Source organism: Oryza glaberrima, chromosome 6, assembly GCF_000147395.1.
Source record: "Oryza glaberrima chromosome 6, OglaRS2, whole genome shotgun sequence".
Lineage (NCBI taxonomy): Eukaryota > Viridiplantae > Streptophyta > Magnoliopsida > Poales > Poaceae > Oryza > Oryza glaberrima.
In genome coordinates this window covers 13,478,045-13,494,524 of record NC_068331.1, presented here as the reverse complement: position 1 = coordinate 13,494,524, position 16,480 = coordinate 13,478,045, and the positions used below count along the sequence as shown (strand labels likewise).

General features: G+C 38.0%; 1 protein-coding gene and 1 long non-coding RNA gene across 4 annotated transcripts; one reads left to right on the top strand and one right to left on the bottom strand.

The window, feature by feature from the left end:
• Positions 1-7,865: 7,865 nt before the first annotated feature.
• Positions 7,866-10,931, top strand: LOC127778043 (protein RADIALIS-like 1). Its single transcript, XM_052304689.1, has 2 exons — positions 7,866-8,217; positions 10,424-10,931. The coding sequence occupies exons 1-2, from the start codon at positions 7,985-7,987 to the stop codon at positions 10,440-10,442; spliced, it is 252 nt and encodes an 83-aa protein (XP_052160649.1). The 5' UTR covers positions 7,866-7,984; the 3' UTR covers positions 10,443-10,931.
• Positions 10,932-12,935: 2,004 nt separating this feature from the next.
• Positions 12,936-15,674, bottom strand: LOC127775511 (uncharacterized). Of its 3 annotated transcripts, none has more exons than XR_008017995.1 (4): positions 15,114-15,674; positions 14,911-14,982; positions 14,481-14,830; positions 12,936-14,140 (listed from the first exon to the last, which is right to left on the bottom strand). It is a non-coding gene; the product is annotated as an uncharacterized LOC127775511 (long non-coding RNA). The 3 variants fall into 3 exon arrangements; XR_008017996.1 differs by having other exon boundaries at positions 12,936-13,924; XR_008017994.1 differs by lacking the exon at positions 12,936-14,140 and having other exon boundaries at positions 14,449-14,830; positions 15,114-15,659.
• Between the last annotated feature and the right edge of the window lie 806 nt (positions 15,675-16,480).

Sequence of the window (16,480 nt, the reverse complement as noted above, 5' to 3'; positions counted from 1 at the left end):
TATTGCTTGAGGATCAACACAGGACACATAGACAAGAAAAGTTGAGAAGAATATGTATAAGATTTTCGCACATGATTTTGTGCTCTGAGTTCCATGTTTTCGACGCGGTTTCATAGCTGAAGCACAAGCAATGCATTTATTCTAGATTCCAGCACATGGAGAAAAGGTGTCTTTAGCCTGGTAACTTACATGATTTTTCAAATCTTCTCTACAACTTCCATTAAAACCACAAGTATCTAAAGGCAGGATTTGTAATGTTAGTTCAACCGCGAATCACTGAGGATGATATAAAACGATGTAAACAACATTGGTTTCGTGTTATTATACAATAGTCTGTAGTTTATTAACATGAGTTAGTTGTCTCGCTTACCTATTCAGTCATCCTGTCTCCTTACAAGTAGCCTCTATTTCTGCTGCTGCAGCCTGTACTAAGCTCTACAGAATGTGCTCTGGTTGGAAAGCTATCTTAAACCGTGGCGTGTAACAGTTGGAGTTTACATCCTGCATCTTTCTGTACTTCGAAAATGACTAAAGCTGGAGCCACTTGAGATGAGATGATAGTGGGAAGCATCTTTGAATGGAAGTATCATGCTTTTTTAATGATGTGGACTGCTCAGGAAAATCTTCTGTTCAATCTAATTCATGCTGCTTGACCTTACAAGGTAATCTCACACTCTTCATGTAAAACTGTACTGTTTCTGCAAACTTCTCATGTTGGAGTGGAAGCTTTGTTGGGGCGAACAGGTTTTTTTTTTTTTTTTTTTACAAGTAGTCTTTTGTTTTCCTCTAGGTCAAATTTGATTGAATTTTGGAGAAGATCTTTCTCTCGCTCAACCCCTGTTTCCATTAATTGAAAGAAAAACTTGTCTCAGTTTAGTTTTTGCCCCTTAAATCCAAAAAAGGATAATATTCATTCCTCCTCTCTAATGACTAGTGACTAGGATTCCAGCTGGCCCTTGTTCTGACAAGGCACCAAGCCAACATAATTGGTTGTGTGCTTGTGGTCCTGTGCTCAAGTGATGTGGCAGAAACACCGAAGTAGGGGGAGAATCTCCAGTCTCACAATGTCGTGCTCTTGTAGGGAAAGACCAAATAATGGCCAGCATTGCATGATCGGTATAGGAAACATAATTTCTATGGTTATTGCTGATTTTGATGTTTTAGAGCAGCTGAGCACGAGAGATTATCTAGAGAGCAGAGAGCTTTGCTCCATTCATAGAAAAAACTGTATTTTGGCACTAGATGCATGAGTCCTAGCAGACCATTGTGGAAAGTTGTGCTTTTGAGCAAAGAGTAAACTTCTGGGAGCAGCCTAATCAAAGATGGTGTGAGAAGGGTTGTGAGTAGTGGCAGCCTCAATGAGGTTCACGGTACGACACCAGTGAGCTACAGTGAAGGCATGCCTGTGGTTGGGGAACACAAAGCTTAGGCTCTTGTTGTGGTATGGATGGTGAGAGGAAGGGTGGTCCGGACAGCAGGTAACAATTGGGTAAGAAATATTATAGGAGCATTCACTATGGTGATTACCTAAGAACTTATGTGGGATTTGGGGAAGACATACTCCTGATCATGGCACTGTGCTATGGCCAACAGTGCAGTAGTTTCGTGAGTACTGTACTGTATTGTGCCTCTAGAGTACATGCTTCTCTCTCTTATCTGTTGATCTTTCCTGCCCATCCTATGACCTGTGTTAAGACAACAGTGAAATGAATAGAGAGAATATCTACCCGGATTATGACTTGTAAACAACTTTTACAATTTGGAGTTTTGGAGTTGAGGGAACAACATATGGACTAACTTCAAATTAAAAGATTCCCCAATCTTTACTGTGATAAATTCCTACTTATCATAACAGCTGTAGCAGATGCGTGTTAAGCTCTCTAATATATTGCTATGATGGTGTTCAAATTTACATTGTCCTCTAGTGCACCAACTAATATGTATCTTCCTTCCTCTGCCCCTGTACTCTGAATTGTGTAGTCTGTTTCTTGCTTATGAATAAAAGTTCAGGCTGGTGAAAATACCCACCATTGTTTCCCTCAGAAAAAAATATTCCATTAAATTGATGTGTTCTTTCTAGGATCCAGATGAATTATAAAACTACTATTAACATTGGATGTTATGTGCTGATGTTTTTCTTATTCTCTTGTAATGCATTTGCGTTATGATAAGATGTGCTGAAGTTAGACAGTTGCATGGAGCAGGAGCTGAATTGGAAAATCACATTTTGTTGGAGCTTTTTATAAAATTTATCATATTGCTGCATTATTGGGCGAAATCCTTTTGGAGCCACTCTGGTCTCACCTACTTTAGTGAATCATGCATATATTCTTCCAAAATCACTTTATGACACGGCCTGTAGGATGCTAGATATTCTCAGTTTGTACCAACTCAGTTCTCACAGAATCCCACTTTTGTAGTACATGCGGAGTTTTATAAAACAGTGTATAGAGTTGTCTAGTCAACCAACACATCTGGATCACTAGTTTCCAGCCAGACGTATAGGAATTTACAACTGTTGCTGAAAATGGCTGTTCATGTTTTGTTCTATCTTCTTGAAATTTATCAGTTTATTGTTGATGTTTGGTTTATGGCTATTGTCTTATAACTTAATCAAAGATACGCACAACAGAGGTGTGAAAGATCCAAGTATGAATTAAAAGAAACTAGGAAGGTAGCACACGTGTATGCGCGGGCACTTATTTAATGTTGCTTGAATTTTTGTTACGAATGTTTACGTGTATATGATATTTTTAAAATAGATTTTGACTCTATTTTAAACATGTTTTCGTTAATATCTAGTTTGGACATATTACTTGAAACCGTACAACCTTGAATTTATGAAAACATGTGTCACGATTATGGAATACTGGAGTTGTTTCATATCTATTTCTACTATAAGTGATTTGTTTTAACCTGGATAAAGGGTTTTTTAAATACTACCACGATAATTTCCAAAGCACCAGATTATTGGTTATATTTTGACAAATATCTATAATTTTGAGTTTTTTTTTCAATGCCTATTATTCATAATCAGATGAGACACCTTTACTAATTAATTTAGAGAATGAATCTATTTTCCCAAACTTATTTACAATAACTAATTTATTGAAGTATACTTTATAGTCACATCAATAGGGTGCATGACATACGTCCATCAAATTATGCCTGATGTGTTGGAATTCTTCAACTATAAGAAAATATATCATGAGTAGTTTATTGCGCATGTTACTTGATTGTTTATTTGTTATCAAAACAATTTGACACAGAGAAAAACCTACATATGACCATAAATCTCATGATGGTTTAAGTGGTTGTATTATAGCAAGAATAATTGTCTTGAAATATTTTTCATAATTCTTTTTACATCTATGTAACATTTATGTTGCCCACTTATCAGATACTAATGAAATAATTCTAAAGATTAAAAAAAAAGAGAATCTTAATCTCTAACAAATTAAAATCAAATCAGATCTACTTAAAAAAATACACAACTAAATTGTGTTGTTTTCATTTATTTTACATATGTAGATTTAAATTAGCATTGTGTAGTCGTGAAGTGATATTTGACACCTGAAATATGATGTGAATTTTTTTAAAATAGGAAAAAGTACGAATTACCCCCATACACCCAAAAACCAGACATCTTTCACCCTCAACTATTAGTACCAAACGAATTACCCCCCAACTCAACCCGAAGTGGTTTTGTTCCTATATGACAGTCCAGTAAGCATTTTTTAGAAAATAAAATAGGTGGGACCTACTAATCACACTCTCTACCCTCTCTATCTCCACTCTCCCCTCTCTCTCCCTCATTTCCTCAATCCCATTCCCCAGCCTCTCTCTCTTATCCCTCCCCTTGCTGCAGGGGGCGGCTGGGCAGGCGTGCCGCCGTCCTGCCGCTGTTCTCCCTCTCCTTCGTCTATTCCACTGCTCTTGCTCTCTTGATTGATCCACCTTGTTTTTCTTGATTGGTGCTTTCTGTCTCGTCAGAAGAGAGGCATTGGTTGTGGGGATCGATTAAGAACCGTGGTGGGATGGCATGCTGTGGTAGATGGAGCCACGATTGCATTTGTTGGGGGAGTTCTCAATGGCAGGGGCACAGCCGAACCTGACCGTGGAGGACCAGCACAGGTCCTCGCCTCTAGCGGCCGTCACGTGATGATGAGATGTGTTGGAAGGGATGGAGATGATGGCCTCCGTCGAAGTGAGAATGTGGCGGCCGAGATAGCTGAGGAGGAGAAGCCTTCACCGCTCAACGCCCTCAACCGCCTCCGCCTCTCGAGCTCCTTCGCCCCACCGCTATTGTCCTCTTCACGCGCCGATGGGGGTAGAGGAGAAGCCGCGCGGCCATCAAGGAGACATGCACCGGTAGATGCCGAGGAGGAGCCACCTCCGCCACTCACCACTCGAGCTCCTTTGCCCCGCCAATCATCGCCCCTAGCCTTGCTGATTGACAGACGTGGAGGGAGAAGAAAGAGAGTGGGGTGAGGGGTGAGGGGTGAGGGAGAGATATGATAGGTGGGTCCCACCAATTTGTTTTTGAAGAAAATGTTAACTGGACTATCACGTAGGACCAAAACCACTTCGGGTTGAGTCAGCGGGTAATTTGTCTAATATTAATGATAGTTGAAGATGAAAGATGTCTGACTTTCGGATTTATGGGGGTAATTCAGTTGACCATAATAGTTCAAGGTGTAATTCGTCCTTTTTTTCCTTTAAAATATTATTATAACATTATTTATTATATGTTGACCTCATGTGACTAGATCACAAATTAGATATATAATTTTAAAATAATTTAAAGATAGGACAACTTATTTTTTTATTGTAGAAGATTTAGTTTAACTATGTATATTTGCGTAAGTTTTTAGAGTATTTTATTTTATTTTTAAATAGTAGAAAATCACCATCCATTTTTTTTTCAATGGCACTACATACATATGTTACGTTTTTTTTACTTTATCGGTTTTTATTGCAAGTACGTACGCAGGTTTTCTTTTCTTCCGTGAACAGTAGGTATGTTTCGTTGATTCTTTTCCAGTTATGTAAGTACGTACATGAAGTACTTATGTTTGGTTTCTTTTTTCCGGCCCACAGTGTACATAATAAAATTATTACTTTTTTAAAATAATACATCTAATCTAACGATAAAAAATATTAGGTCCACCAATTTAAGAGAAAATCAACAGTGAGATTAGACTGTGCCATGTGGCGGCCTAGGAGCGTTTGTAGGAGTGCCACGTGACGGCTTGAGAGCGTTTATAGGAAGTTTAATGGACTTTTAGTATATAATAGATAGATGTGCTATCAGTGAAAGTTAGAGTGAAGCATACCACCTTCACAGCACATCCTGGAGGTACAGAGGATGGCTTCAATGGGCACTTTAAGTAGATGCTGTAAACCAAAAACGGAATATTGTTTTTTTATTTGTTTTGATGCTTAATTTTCTGTTCATATATTAATCTATATTTTAGTTGTTTTCATTTGTTGGATATATTTATTTTTTGACTTCATTTTTTTTAAAACTAATCAGATATATTCACAACACAGAATGCATACTTGATCTTCAATTTGAGTTGAAAATAATATATTTCCATCTCAGGTAGAGGCCACCTACAAACAACATACTCACTCCACCCCAAAATATAACAATTTAGGACCGGATGGAACAACCTGTTTAGATTTGTAGTACTAGGATGTATCACATCCTGTACTAGGTTGCTATTTTTTGGAATGGAGGTAGCAGTGTTTAATGAAACACATCTTTTTTGAAACTTTGTACTTCATAGAACTAAGGCTGTGCAATCCAGGGGTGAAAAGTTTTGGCGTGTCACATCGGATATACGAACACACATTGGAAGTATTAAACGTAGACTAATAACAAAACAAATTACATATTCCGTCTGTAAACCGCGGGACGAATTTATTAAGCCTAATTAATCCGTCATTAGCAAATGTTTACTGTAGCACCACATTGTTAGATCATGGAGCAATTAGGCTTAAAAGATTCGTCTCGCAATTTACACGCAATCTGTGTAATTAGTTTTTTTTGCCTATATTTAATACTCCATGCATGAGTCTAAACATTCGATGTGTCAGGGTGAAAAATTTTGCCAGGGGATCTAAATAGGCCCTGATAGATGTTATACTTTTATAGAATATAATAAAATAATATTTTCTTCTGTATAATTAATTATTTGAAGAGAAGCTGCTCGAACATGGATAGCAAAATCAGATCTTAGCTGAAATGCATGCACAGTTCAGTAGTCTATGGGCAGATATTGTTCTTTTAGTTATCAGTTATATATCACTGTCCTGTGCAACTATGGAAAAATACAGTCTCTTAACTTTTGGTCTTGTAGGTTCTAGATTTGGATCAGATCTAGTTGTCCCACTTGTGCACACATCTGAAGCAATTAAAACAGTCTTTGATCTGAAACAAACCTGTGCACCAAAACAGTTCCATGTTGGATCTGTCTATCAATACAGTTTCAAAAAAAATGGGTCTAGGTTAGCTATGTATCCAATTTGTCTGCCATTCCAATAGCAACAGACAAATTTTCAGCGGGTGGGGGGGGGGGGGGGTGGACATGGATTTTATGCACCACTTATCCTTCAATTGGGATCCATAAGCCCTCATGGGTTGAGAATTCAGACAACTGGATATATGGAAGGGGAGATGAACCTAGTCTCCTATCCTTTCTGATCAAAAGGAGGCATGTTATGTACCTTTTCATACCTCCTGAACTAAAGAAAGGCAAACTCGGTTTGGTCTTATTTGCACCAGTCCTAATAAGCTCTATGACTTTCCACCCTTTGTATGAAAGTGCCTTCGGTTAAAATCTGAGGTGAAGGAGCTACTACCTTTTAACAAAGTTTGTTGAAATATGAAAAAAAAAATGTAGCCAAATTTTGTTCATCACTTATGTTTTGTCTTATTGGAGTAAAAGTCTAAAGATCATTGGTAGATTGTGATCAATAGATCTTTGAAACCACAACAGTGCTAATTTCTTAGCTTCTTGCCTTAGAGCTGCAATAATTGTTGTCCCATTTATTCCCAAAATGGTCCTTCTTGTACAAACTGGAATCATGGTACATATAATTTGCCATATTGAGCTGCAACTGGCGGTGGATATTGTGCCTTGTGTCTCCAACATACAGTGAATCAGTGTACGTCAAAATGCCAGGCACAGCAGCTTTTTGTCGTGCTAAATATTCTCCGATACAAGTTGGTACATTACTTACGAATGACGTATCTAACAGTACATGTCTGGACTATTTTAATACTGTTTTAGGTGTAATTAATGCTTATATTAACAATATTGATAAGTTATTGTCCAGCAAAGAGGCCGTCACCCTTTTCGTTTGGGCATTGCCCAAATAATAATGTTTTAGGTATATATAGCCTATGATAAATAGTAATTATATCATTTTAATTAGCCCCCTGAAAGCATGGATAATCCAACATTGAAGCACCATGGTGTTTGAGCATTGCTCGGCTAGTGTTTGAGGTATATTTAGTCTATGGTAATTACTAATCATAGTATTCATTAGCCTGAATAAAGTATTAGAGTCATGCAATGAGAAAAGGAACCAAATGGTCACTATGAAGATAGGGAGACAAAAAGAGATGAAAGGGGCCTCCCCCTCCCCCAGCAGCCCTGAGGTGATACCGATTCCTCGCTGCAATTCATATACATCAAAGTAATGAAAATATGATATGAAAATCTTGGCTCTTTCTTCCTGTGGTTCCTATGCAAACTTGTCATTCATTTGCTGCTACTGTTTTCTGACACTACCTCCATTCCATCTCCCACCATTCACAGCATTATTCTCCAAGCCTGGCTTGCCACTATATAAGCTGCACCGTTGCCCTTGCATTCTTGCGTAGAAGCACGAACCAGTGAGAGCACCAGCACCAGTCACTGCAAATCGCCTTAGCTTTAGTTTCTTTACTGAAGAATTTCTTCAGGCACTAAGCATGGGTTCGTCGTGGACACTCGATCAGAACAAGGTCTTTGAGCTGGCGCTGGCGACATACGGCGAGGACACGCCGGACCGCTGGGAAAATGTGGCGCGGGCGGTGGGCGGTGGCAAGACAGCGGATGATGCGAAGAGGCACTATAAGAAGCTGGAAAATGACATCGGCCGCATTGATTCAACAGGTGCCAGCAGCAGCAACTCCAATGGCCGTAGCAGCAGTGAGGGGCAGAGGTAGTTAACTAGTCTATATATCTCTTCAGTTAAAGACTGTTCCATCCATGCATGCATCCTCGCATAGTGACCACCCTCTGCTGTATGCCTGCATGCTAGTCATGTGGTGTGTGCAAGGACAGTGTTGCTTTCGGCTTGGCTTTCTGGGTGCAGCTAGTCACTTGCTCTGGGAAGCTTTTGCTTGTTTCATAGATCCCATGTTGGATTTCCTCCTCCTGTTATGGTTTTTGCTTTTCTTTCTTCCTTTTGACTGTTCATGCCACATATCTGTGTATGAACACTTGCACGCGAGTCATTGACAAACAGGCCCCTTAAAATTTAATCATCAACTGGCCCGCTGTCATTGACTCATTGAGAATTCAAGGAGTTTTCTGTCAGTCAGAGTGGGGTCACAGTCTAGTCTTGGTTATCCTGTCTTCAATGGAAAATATATGTTTTCTGGATTGACTTCTTTTGCAGTTTTAGTGGAAAATATATATTATCACTTGGCTTGGCTTCTTCACCTTTATCTCGAAAGGACTGCAAACTTGCTGTTTTCTTTATTATTTATGTTATGGTTGTCACATAGTTTCCTACCATCGTCTGAAATTGAGCCCTCCTGTTTTTCTCGACAAAATTGTATTTTCAAGGAAGATATTAAACTAGTGATGCAATTTTGTTCTCTTTTCTCTACTAGTCCGACTATCTTAGAAACCTGGGGTTTGTGATTCAACTAACTTATAACTTTATTCGTTTTTGGTTCATTCAATAATTCATTATTTGCCTTTCTGTGCATAGAAAAATGCTTTGCTTGGCATAAGCAAATTGAAGTAAGAAGATGCATGTTCTCACTTAAATTATGTTATCGTATATGATCGTAACCACTGCCTAATCTTCCCAAAATAAATTAGTTCAAAACTTATCTTGTGCATGAGATCATGTTCTATGATGTTCCTTGTTATATCTTAATCACGCTGTATAACATGGTCTGTCTGTTTAGTTGTTTGCAGAATAGATCTCTATTGGTCTATTTCACTCAGAATGAATTGGTTAGAATCACATAATAAATGGTCTTACATGCTAGCTAGCAATTACGATATCCAAAGTATTGATTTCCCTTTGCAAGTGAAAACTCATTTGGTTTTCAGTACAGTCTTGTTTTGTTTTTGTCCTAATTATTGTGTTGAGTAGGTCCCTGAGAAAACCTGAGCTCCTCATCTGAAACATAGAGAATATTTCTAGGTATGACATATTTGAGCAATATTGGCCAATGTAGTTTGAACTATTTGCATTTCGAGAGCTTGGATAGCATCAGTCTATCAGAACACAGCTTATACGTATTTAGCATTGATATGATTTCTAACAGTAACATACAAAAATACCTAGTTTTGAGGTTACAGAAGTTGTGAAGGTAGTGCATGTCAAAGAATAACTTCAGACATGCAGAATATCATCCTGATTCACCTATTCCTGAAATAACTTGTTTTTGTTCAATGAGGTTTCATCTATGATAGTTATTTCCCGCCAGCTTTGGCAAACTTTATCAAAAAGAGGGCTTTGTTTAACTTAATTTTAAGTAGCTTTGGAGATGAACCCAGCTGCCCTCAACAAGATTATATTCTTTTAGCTTATGAGTTGGTATTCTCAAGATGGTGGAGAGATAGCACCCGTCAGATAATTAACTATTATAGCTTACCGCATTAGGAGCTTTGTTGTGCCTTCATCCAAAAGATTGTTAAGCATGCCCTTGATTAGCAAAGTGTTTACTGAAATTGCATGGCAGGTGAAGTAGGGATGCTGATATAAAATACAAAGGAAGAAAAAGGCTTCCCTTTTTTGCATGTTGATAGTTAGCAGCCAGAGCATGCTTTGCTGATGATTTGCATGTAGAGCATTATGTGCAACATGACCCCACCCCAGTCCCTTAAAGCTTGCAGTCCTTTCGACGGGCATAAAGTGCATCAAAACAGTTGAGAATCGTTCTCTCGCATAGAGACAAACACCAATCTTAGTTTTTCTTTTAAAATAACCAAACATTTATTCCCTTGTCCCTAGATCCTTCTTTTCATCTTCTTGAGGAAATTGATGTCACCATGGGCTCATTCATTCTGTCTACCTGCATATCCTTGCTGCTCCTGCACTCTAATAATCTCATTTATATACACACACATACCTTCCTTCATTAATGTGAACCATGGATTAATGATTTGTTTATTCTCTTCCTAAGGTACCTCAAGCCCCAGTGATGGTTGGTGCTCACCTAGGGCTAGCCTCAAGCTCCAGCTGGCTCCACCAACTTCAATTTCCAGCATCCAACAAGTACCCTACATACACTAGATTATATACATAACATGGTTGTGATCGTGATGGAGACGACGATCCTGCTGCTGTCCTAGCTGCTACAAAATCTTTATTACTCCGATGACGGATGACGACGACGATGATTATGATGAGCCTTCTTCTCCAGCTTGCTAGAAGGCGAATTCAGAAGTAATAAGGAGAAGGGGTCCGAGACATCATCAACCTCCCCATGGGGAATACTGTTGTTTGCGTCTTTCGTTGTACTGCTCTCGTGTCTCCATGTCTACGTGTGTTTGTAGTATTGTGACCCACCCACGAGGCTTGTCGATCGTTGGCTGCCGGCTGGAGATACGCTGGCCAGCTGATGGTCGATGTACGTTAATTGTCCGTCTTCTCTGCATGTCTAATCTATCAAATATCTATCCAGTTTGTGCTGTGCTGCATTGCCAGATTGTCTGACGGGAAGTTCTTCGGGTCTATGAGGTTACTCGATTGCAGGTGCCGACTCTTTGTGCCTAGTATGCACTTTCTTGATTTTGGCGCGCCACTGGATTGTTCGAGTGATGTATGCGAATCTGGGATGCTTTTGTTTTTTTTCCTCCTACTTGTTATGCGAGTCTGATCTTTTTGATGGCCAGAAATAACCGATTTGGCAAAGCATGGTTACGCACATATCTTTTTGATGGTCAGATAACCGATCTTTTTACTTGTTCTTTGTTGTTACCATGACATGTGATTTACTTTACTTGACTATGAGGGTTATCGAACCTTTTGATGATCGAAGACAGACAATTTTACTATATGAAATTGTGGAACAAAACTAAGCATTATAAGATAGCACCAAAGGCAAGAAAGGCATTTGGGCTGCCATGAAAAATAGGCTAAAAAACTATATGCGAGTCCCAAATAAAAGCATAATCGCTATCGTTAATATGTACTCCTTCTATCCCATCATATAAGGCGTGCACACATTCCAAGATTCAACTTTAAAAACATTTGACCAACAATTATTATAATATAAATTAAATTTCATTTGCTAAAATTAATATCATTAAATTGACATTTAAAATTATTTTAAGATGGTTATAATTTTGTTGCAATAAACTTTATAGTATATGAGATATTATAAGTTCAAAGATTAGTTTTGAAGACCGTGCCAAGTTTGACGCCTTATATTATGGTATGGAGGGAGTAGTATATATAATGTTTTAATATTTTTATTACACAGCAGATGCACACGTGCACATACCAATAAAGACGGTCATATGCAACACCACACCCACACACCCACAAATGAATCCCTTAATACATGCTCGAAGAGACGGAAATCAACGGCATATTCCTAATCTCACTAAGTTCACGTTGAAAGCACGCTTATATGTGCGTACTATTTCTGGCTTTTCATATACAGAAGAAAGTTAGTTGTGGCATCATCAATCTACACAACAAAAGCTTGATTGATGAGATAGTAAGTAAGCTATATGCGGAGGAAGATATCTTGGATTCGACTAAAAGATAAGTGGAAAATTATTTACATGAGTGTCTCTTAAGACCAACTATGAAAATCGATTTTATAAATGGTTATTGAACCGTCTACAGAAATTGATGTTATAAATTTTGTAAATGTTGACCAATAATTTAAGAAAAATTGCAAGCCATATCTTTTTTTTTGTTCATGAAGCTCAATTTGAGGCTTTTTTATATTTTGACAAATATTCATTACATCTCGTATTTGCTTTGTTTTTGTAAGTGGTCATATACGATTCCATTTTCGTATACAGGGTTTTTGATTCCGATTCCGATGATGAAAACAAAATATGAAAACGAATATGATAGAGCTAGTTTTCATCCATTTCTGATATGTTTTCATCCCTATGTTTGGGCCGGCCTTGTGCAACTTAATTAGGTGGAAGGAACTTAGGTTGAAGGTGAAGAAGGCATCCTTCCGGGGATACCTATATGAAAGAGTTCATAGTTCTATATATAGTTGTATCAGACCCATGGGCTAAGTAGACAGTCTGTATGGACAAACCATGGTAGTTCCGAAAGCTCAACTCCTCTAGATTCTGGCTTAGAAGTTGCTTTGGTTGCGGTTAGAAGGTGTAATATATCAATAAAATATTCCTTGAGAAATTCATGAACAAAAATATGTAAAATGAGTAAAACTACTCCATCCGTTTCAGGTTATAAGACGTTTTGACTTTAGTCAAAAGTCAAACTACTCTAAGTTTGACTAACTCTATAGAAAAAAGTAGTACTATTTACAACACCAACATGGTTTCATTAAATCTATAATTAAATAAATTTTCATAATATATTAGTCTTGGGTTAAAAATATTACTATTTTTGAGTTAGAAAAAAGTAGTACTATTTACAACACCAACATGGTTTCATTAAATCTATAATTAAATAAATTTTCATAATATATTAGTCTTGGGTTAAAAATATTACTATTTTTTCTATAAAATTAGTCAAACTTAGAGTAGTTTGACTTTTGACTAAAGTCAAAACGTCTTATAACCTAAAACGGAGGGAGTATATTTTTCTGTGTGTGCATATATTATTTTTTGTTGTTTTTGGTTCTTGAATGCATTTTCATTATAGGTTTCATATTCATTGGAAAGGATAAATAAAATTATACAAAATAATGGAAAACATCCTAAATAATCTATACAAAACGTATAACCTATTGTAATTTTTGAATTTATTTTATCACTTGAATTGTTACCTCAAATAAATCATCCAAATCTGCAAAACCGAAATTAACACCTCGCCTAATTTACACCTTCACCATAAATTTAATCATACTATTTCTAGCAAAGCCATTTGGTCATCATGTTAGTCATGATATATTTAACTACAGGAGTCTTGGCTTAATTTAATTCGAAATTTTAGCCACATGAAATGAGAGCCACAATTTCTATAAACAATAATTGATTGCAGTCAACATAGTAACTTAGCCTAATTTACAAAACTAGTTAGAAGCCCGTGCGTTGCAACGGGAAATAAAATCAACTATAACTCATACTACTCATACCATTTGCATGATGTCAAATGGTTTAAATCTCATCCAGACAAAATTATCTTGAAACATGTCTCCATTGAATAAACGCACATGAAAAAGTTTCACGAAATCATCTTACAAGCCCAGCTAGAAATAACTTAAGAAGAAGAAGAAGAAGATCAACCCCAAGATGAGAGTGACTATAAATGTTAAGGAAATTCTGTTTGACAGCATTAAAACTAAACAAATATGCCAACGCTGGTTCGATTTGATATATGTTCTGCTATCACCACTGACATGTAAATAATCCTTCGTTTTTGTATGAAAACATCAGATCAAGACAAAAAAAGGTGTACTTGATGATGCATGATAGCAATGACATAGATGGCCTTCTCTTGTAGTTTTGGCTAAGGTTCTGAAAACCTGATAGAAGCTCAATCGAAACCATTTGGAAAATCAGAGCAACTATGAGAAAGTATAGAATAGCAAATGTATCATGTATTTGTTGGAGAAGGCAACAATTTATTAATTGGTCAATGTGTTAGCATAGTACATAATTGACTGCTAAATGCATTTCCAAACCTGTCTCTAAAATTAGATTGAGATAACAACTTGATCGAGCAAAATTTGGCTGAACAACTACATGGCAAAAGGAAATAGTTAATGTATCATTAATATCATCAGTAGCAGTAACACACAACATGAGAGTTCAGAAACAACAGAACAGGGAATTGACTTGTTGGCTGCACATATAAAATGTAAAATATTTGTTTTCGATTTCAGCATTGTCATAAAATGTGATTGAAATAAAACCCAGCCGGTGGGGGATAAAATGTGATTTATTATGCAACCATATTAGAATTGATTGGAAATTTCAATATAATTACCACGCCTCGACGACCGATCTATATTAGCCACTGCATGTTCAGAATTTCACGCTTTCAAACTTTCAAACCAAAGTTCAGACTTTCAGAGTTACCTTTTGTCAATGAATATTCCAAAGTTCAGACTTCTAGAATCTCAACCATGGTAACTTATAACTTAATACTACCTCCGTTTTTTAATAGATGACGTCGTTAACTTTTTCTCACATGTTTGACCATTCGTCTTATTCAAAAAATTTACGTAATTATAATTTATTTTGTTATGAGTTGTTTTATCACTCATATTACTTTAAGTGTGATTTATATCTTATACATTTGCATAAAATTTTTGAATAAGACGAATGGTCAAACATGTGAGAAAAAGTCAACGGCGTCATCTATTAAAAAACGGAGGGAGTATATCTTATCATGTGCTTCCATGTATGCCTATTTACATTCTTCTTCTCTGCAAAAATTGACACCGAAATAGATGTAATTAACACCGAACAAGTGAGGGATGTGGTCATGGGAGAGGGTGGCACAGACCTGACAGTACTATGTTGCCCTCGAAGACCTCACTCATGTTGCTCCCCTCAAACTCCTCAACCTCACTGAATCCTGCACATAAGAATGAACATTAAACAAATTATAGAGAGGGCCATATAGACTGCCAGAACAGTGATGGAGGACATCACTTAAACATGTCAGACGAGTAACATGCCAGAGCAGGAATTTTCTTTTCTCTTTACCTGGTCACCTCTAGCCGGGATCGATTTGCAACCGCCATCGCCAACTGGATCAGGTTGCCATATGATCGTCTAGCCGCAGATTAAGTAACTGCCCCGTGAGCAGGATCAGACAGCCGCGACGGCGACCTAACAGCAAGGATTCGGCGATGGCTGGCTGGGGATTGGGACGGCGTGGTGTGGCAGCGGTGGTTCATGGGGGAGGGGGGAGAGAGCGGAGAAGCGATGCGGCGTGCGGCGGCATTGGAGGTGGTCGAAGGGGAGAGAGCAAAAGGATGCGTCTGCCCGCCGCCGAGCTCTCCTCGTCCGGTCGTCGCCCGGAGTCAGGCTCGCGGCGGATTCCAGATGGAGCAGCGGCGACGGGGAGAATCAATGGGTGGGCTGGGGCGGCGTGGCGCTAGGGAGGAGGGAAGAGGGGCGTGCAGCGAACGAGGGAAATAGCGAGCGAGAGAGGGGGAGACGCGTGCGCGAAGCTAGGGGAAGAGGTTTGCCACGGATGGATTGGGGCAGGTGCCGACATCTTTTGCGCTTATTCGGGATCGCGATGAGGGAGGAGGGAGGAGTCAGCTTTTTTTTTTTTGCGTTGTGGAGGAATTGTGCGCCGTTCTTTTCGTTGTAGATAACGTGTCGATGTCCCTTTCTATGTGACGATGTATCTTTCTATATTGGATCGTGTGTCTACGTTGGCTTCATCATTACCACTACCAATTTTTTAAGTAGTAGAGATAATGAAAGTAGTTTAAGTAATTTCTGTTCAACTGAAAATAGTGCAAACTTGTAAACTTCATAGAAAATTAATTTTTACTCCAAATGAGTTGAACCAATTTTTTTAGAATCACAAAATTATGAACTATTTTTATGTGAACTAAAATATGGAAGAACTACTAAACATACCTCCAAATTTAGGTGATATGTAAATAACCACATAGGGTATAAAGTTTTTGCTAAATTCATCTGAAATTATTTACAGCTCCAAATGAAATGATTCCAGATTTGTTAGATTCAAAACTTTATGAACTTAATTTATGATTCTCAGGCTTTATGCAGAAAATGAAACTACAAATAGGCTGAGGGACCTCAACCTCTCTTCTATTTATACTCTGAGGTGGATGCACAAGAGGCACGAATCTAACATGGATAAGTATTCCTAATCCTATAGGAAATCTACCCATACAAGTATACAACTTATCGTATTACAATTCAAACTCCAATCATTCCAAATTTGGACTGCTTCCAAATTTGACTCCTCATCCCATATGCACACAAGCCCTCTTATATGCCATAAGAAATCTTTATCACCACGTGTATTGTTCTTTAGCCTAAGAATCTTGCATGATTGTTGACGGTCGTTACAGACAAATTTCGATCGC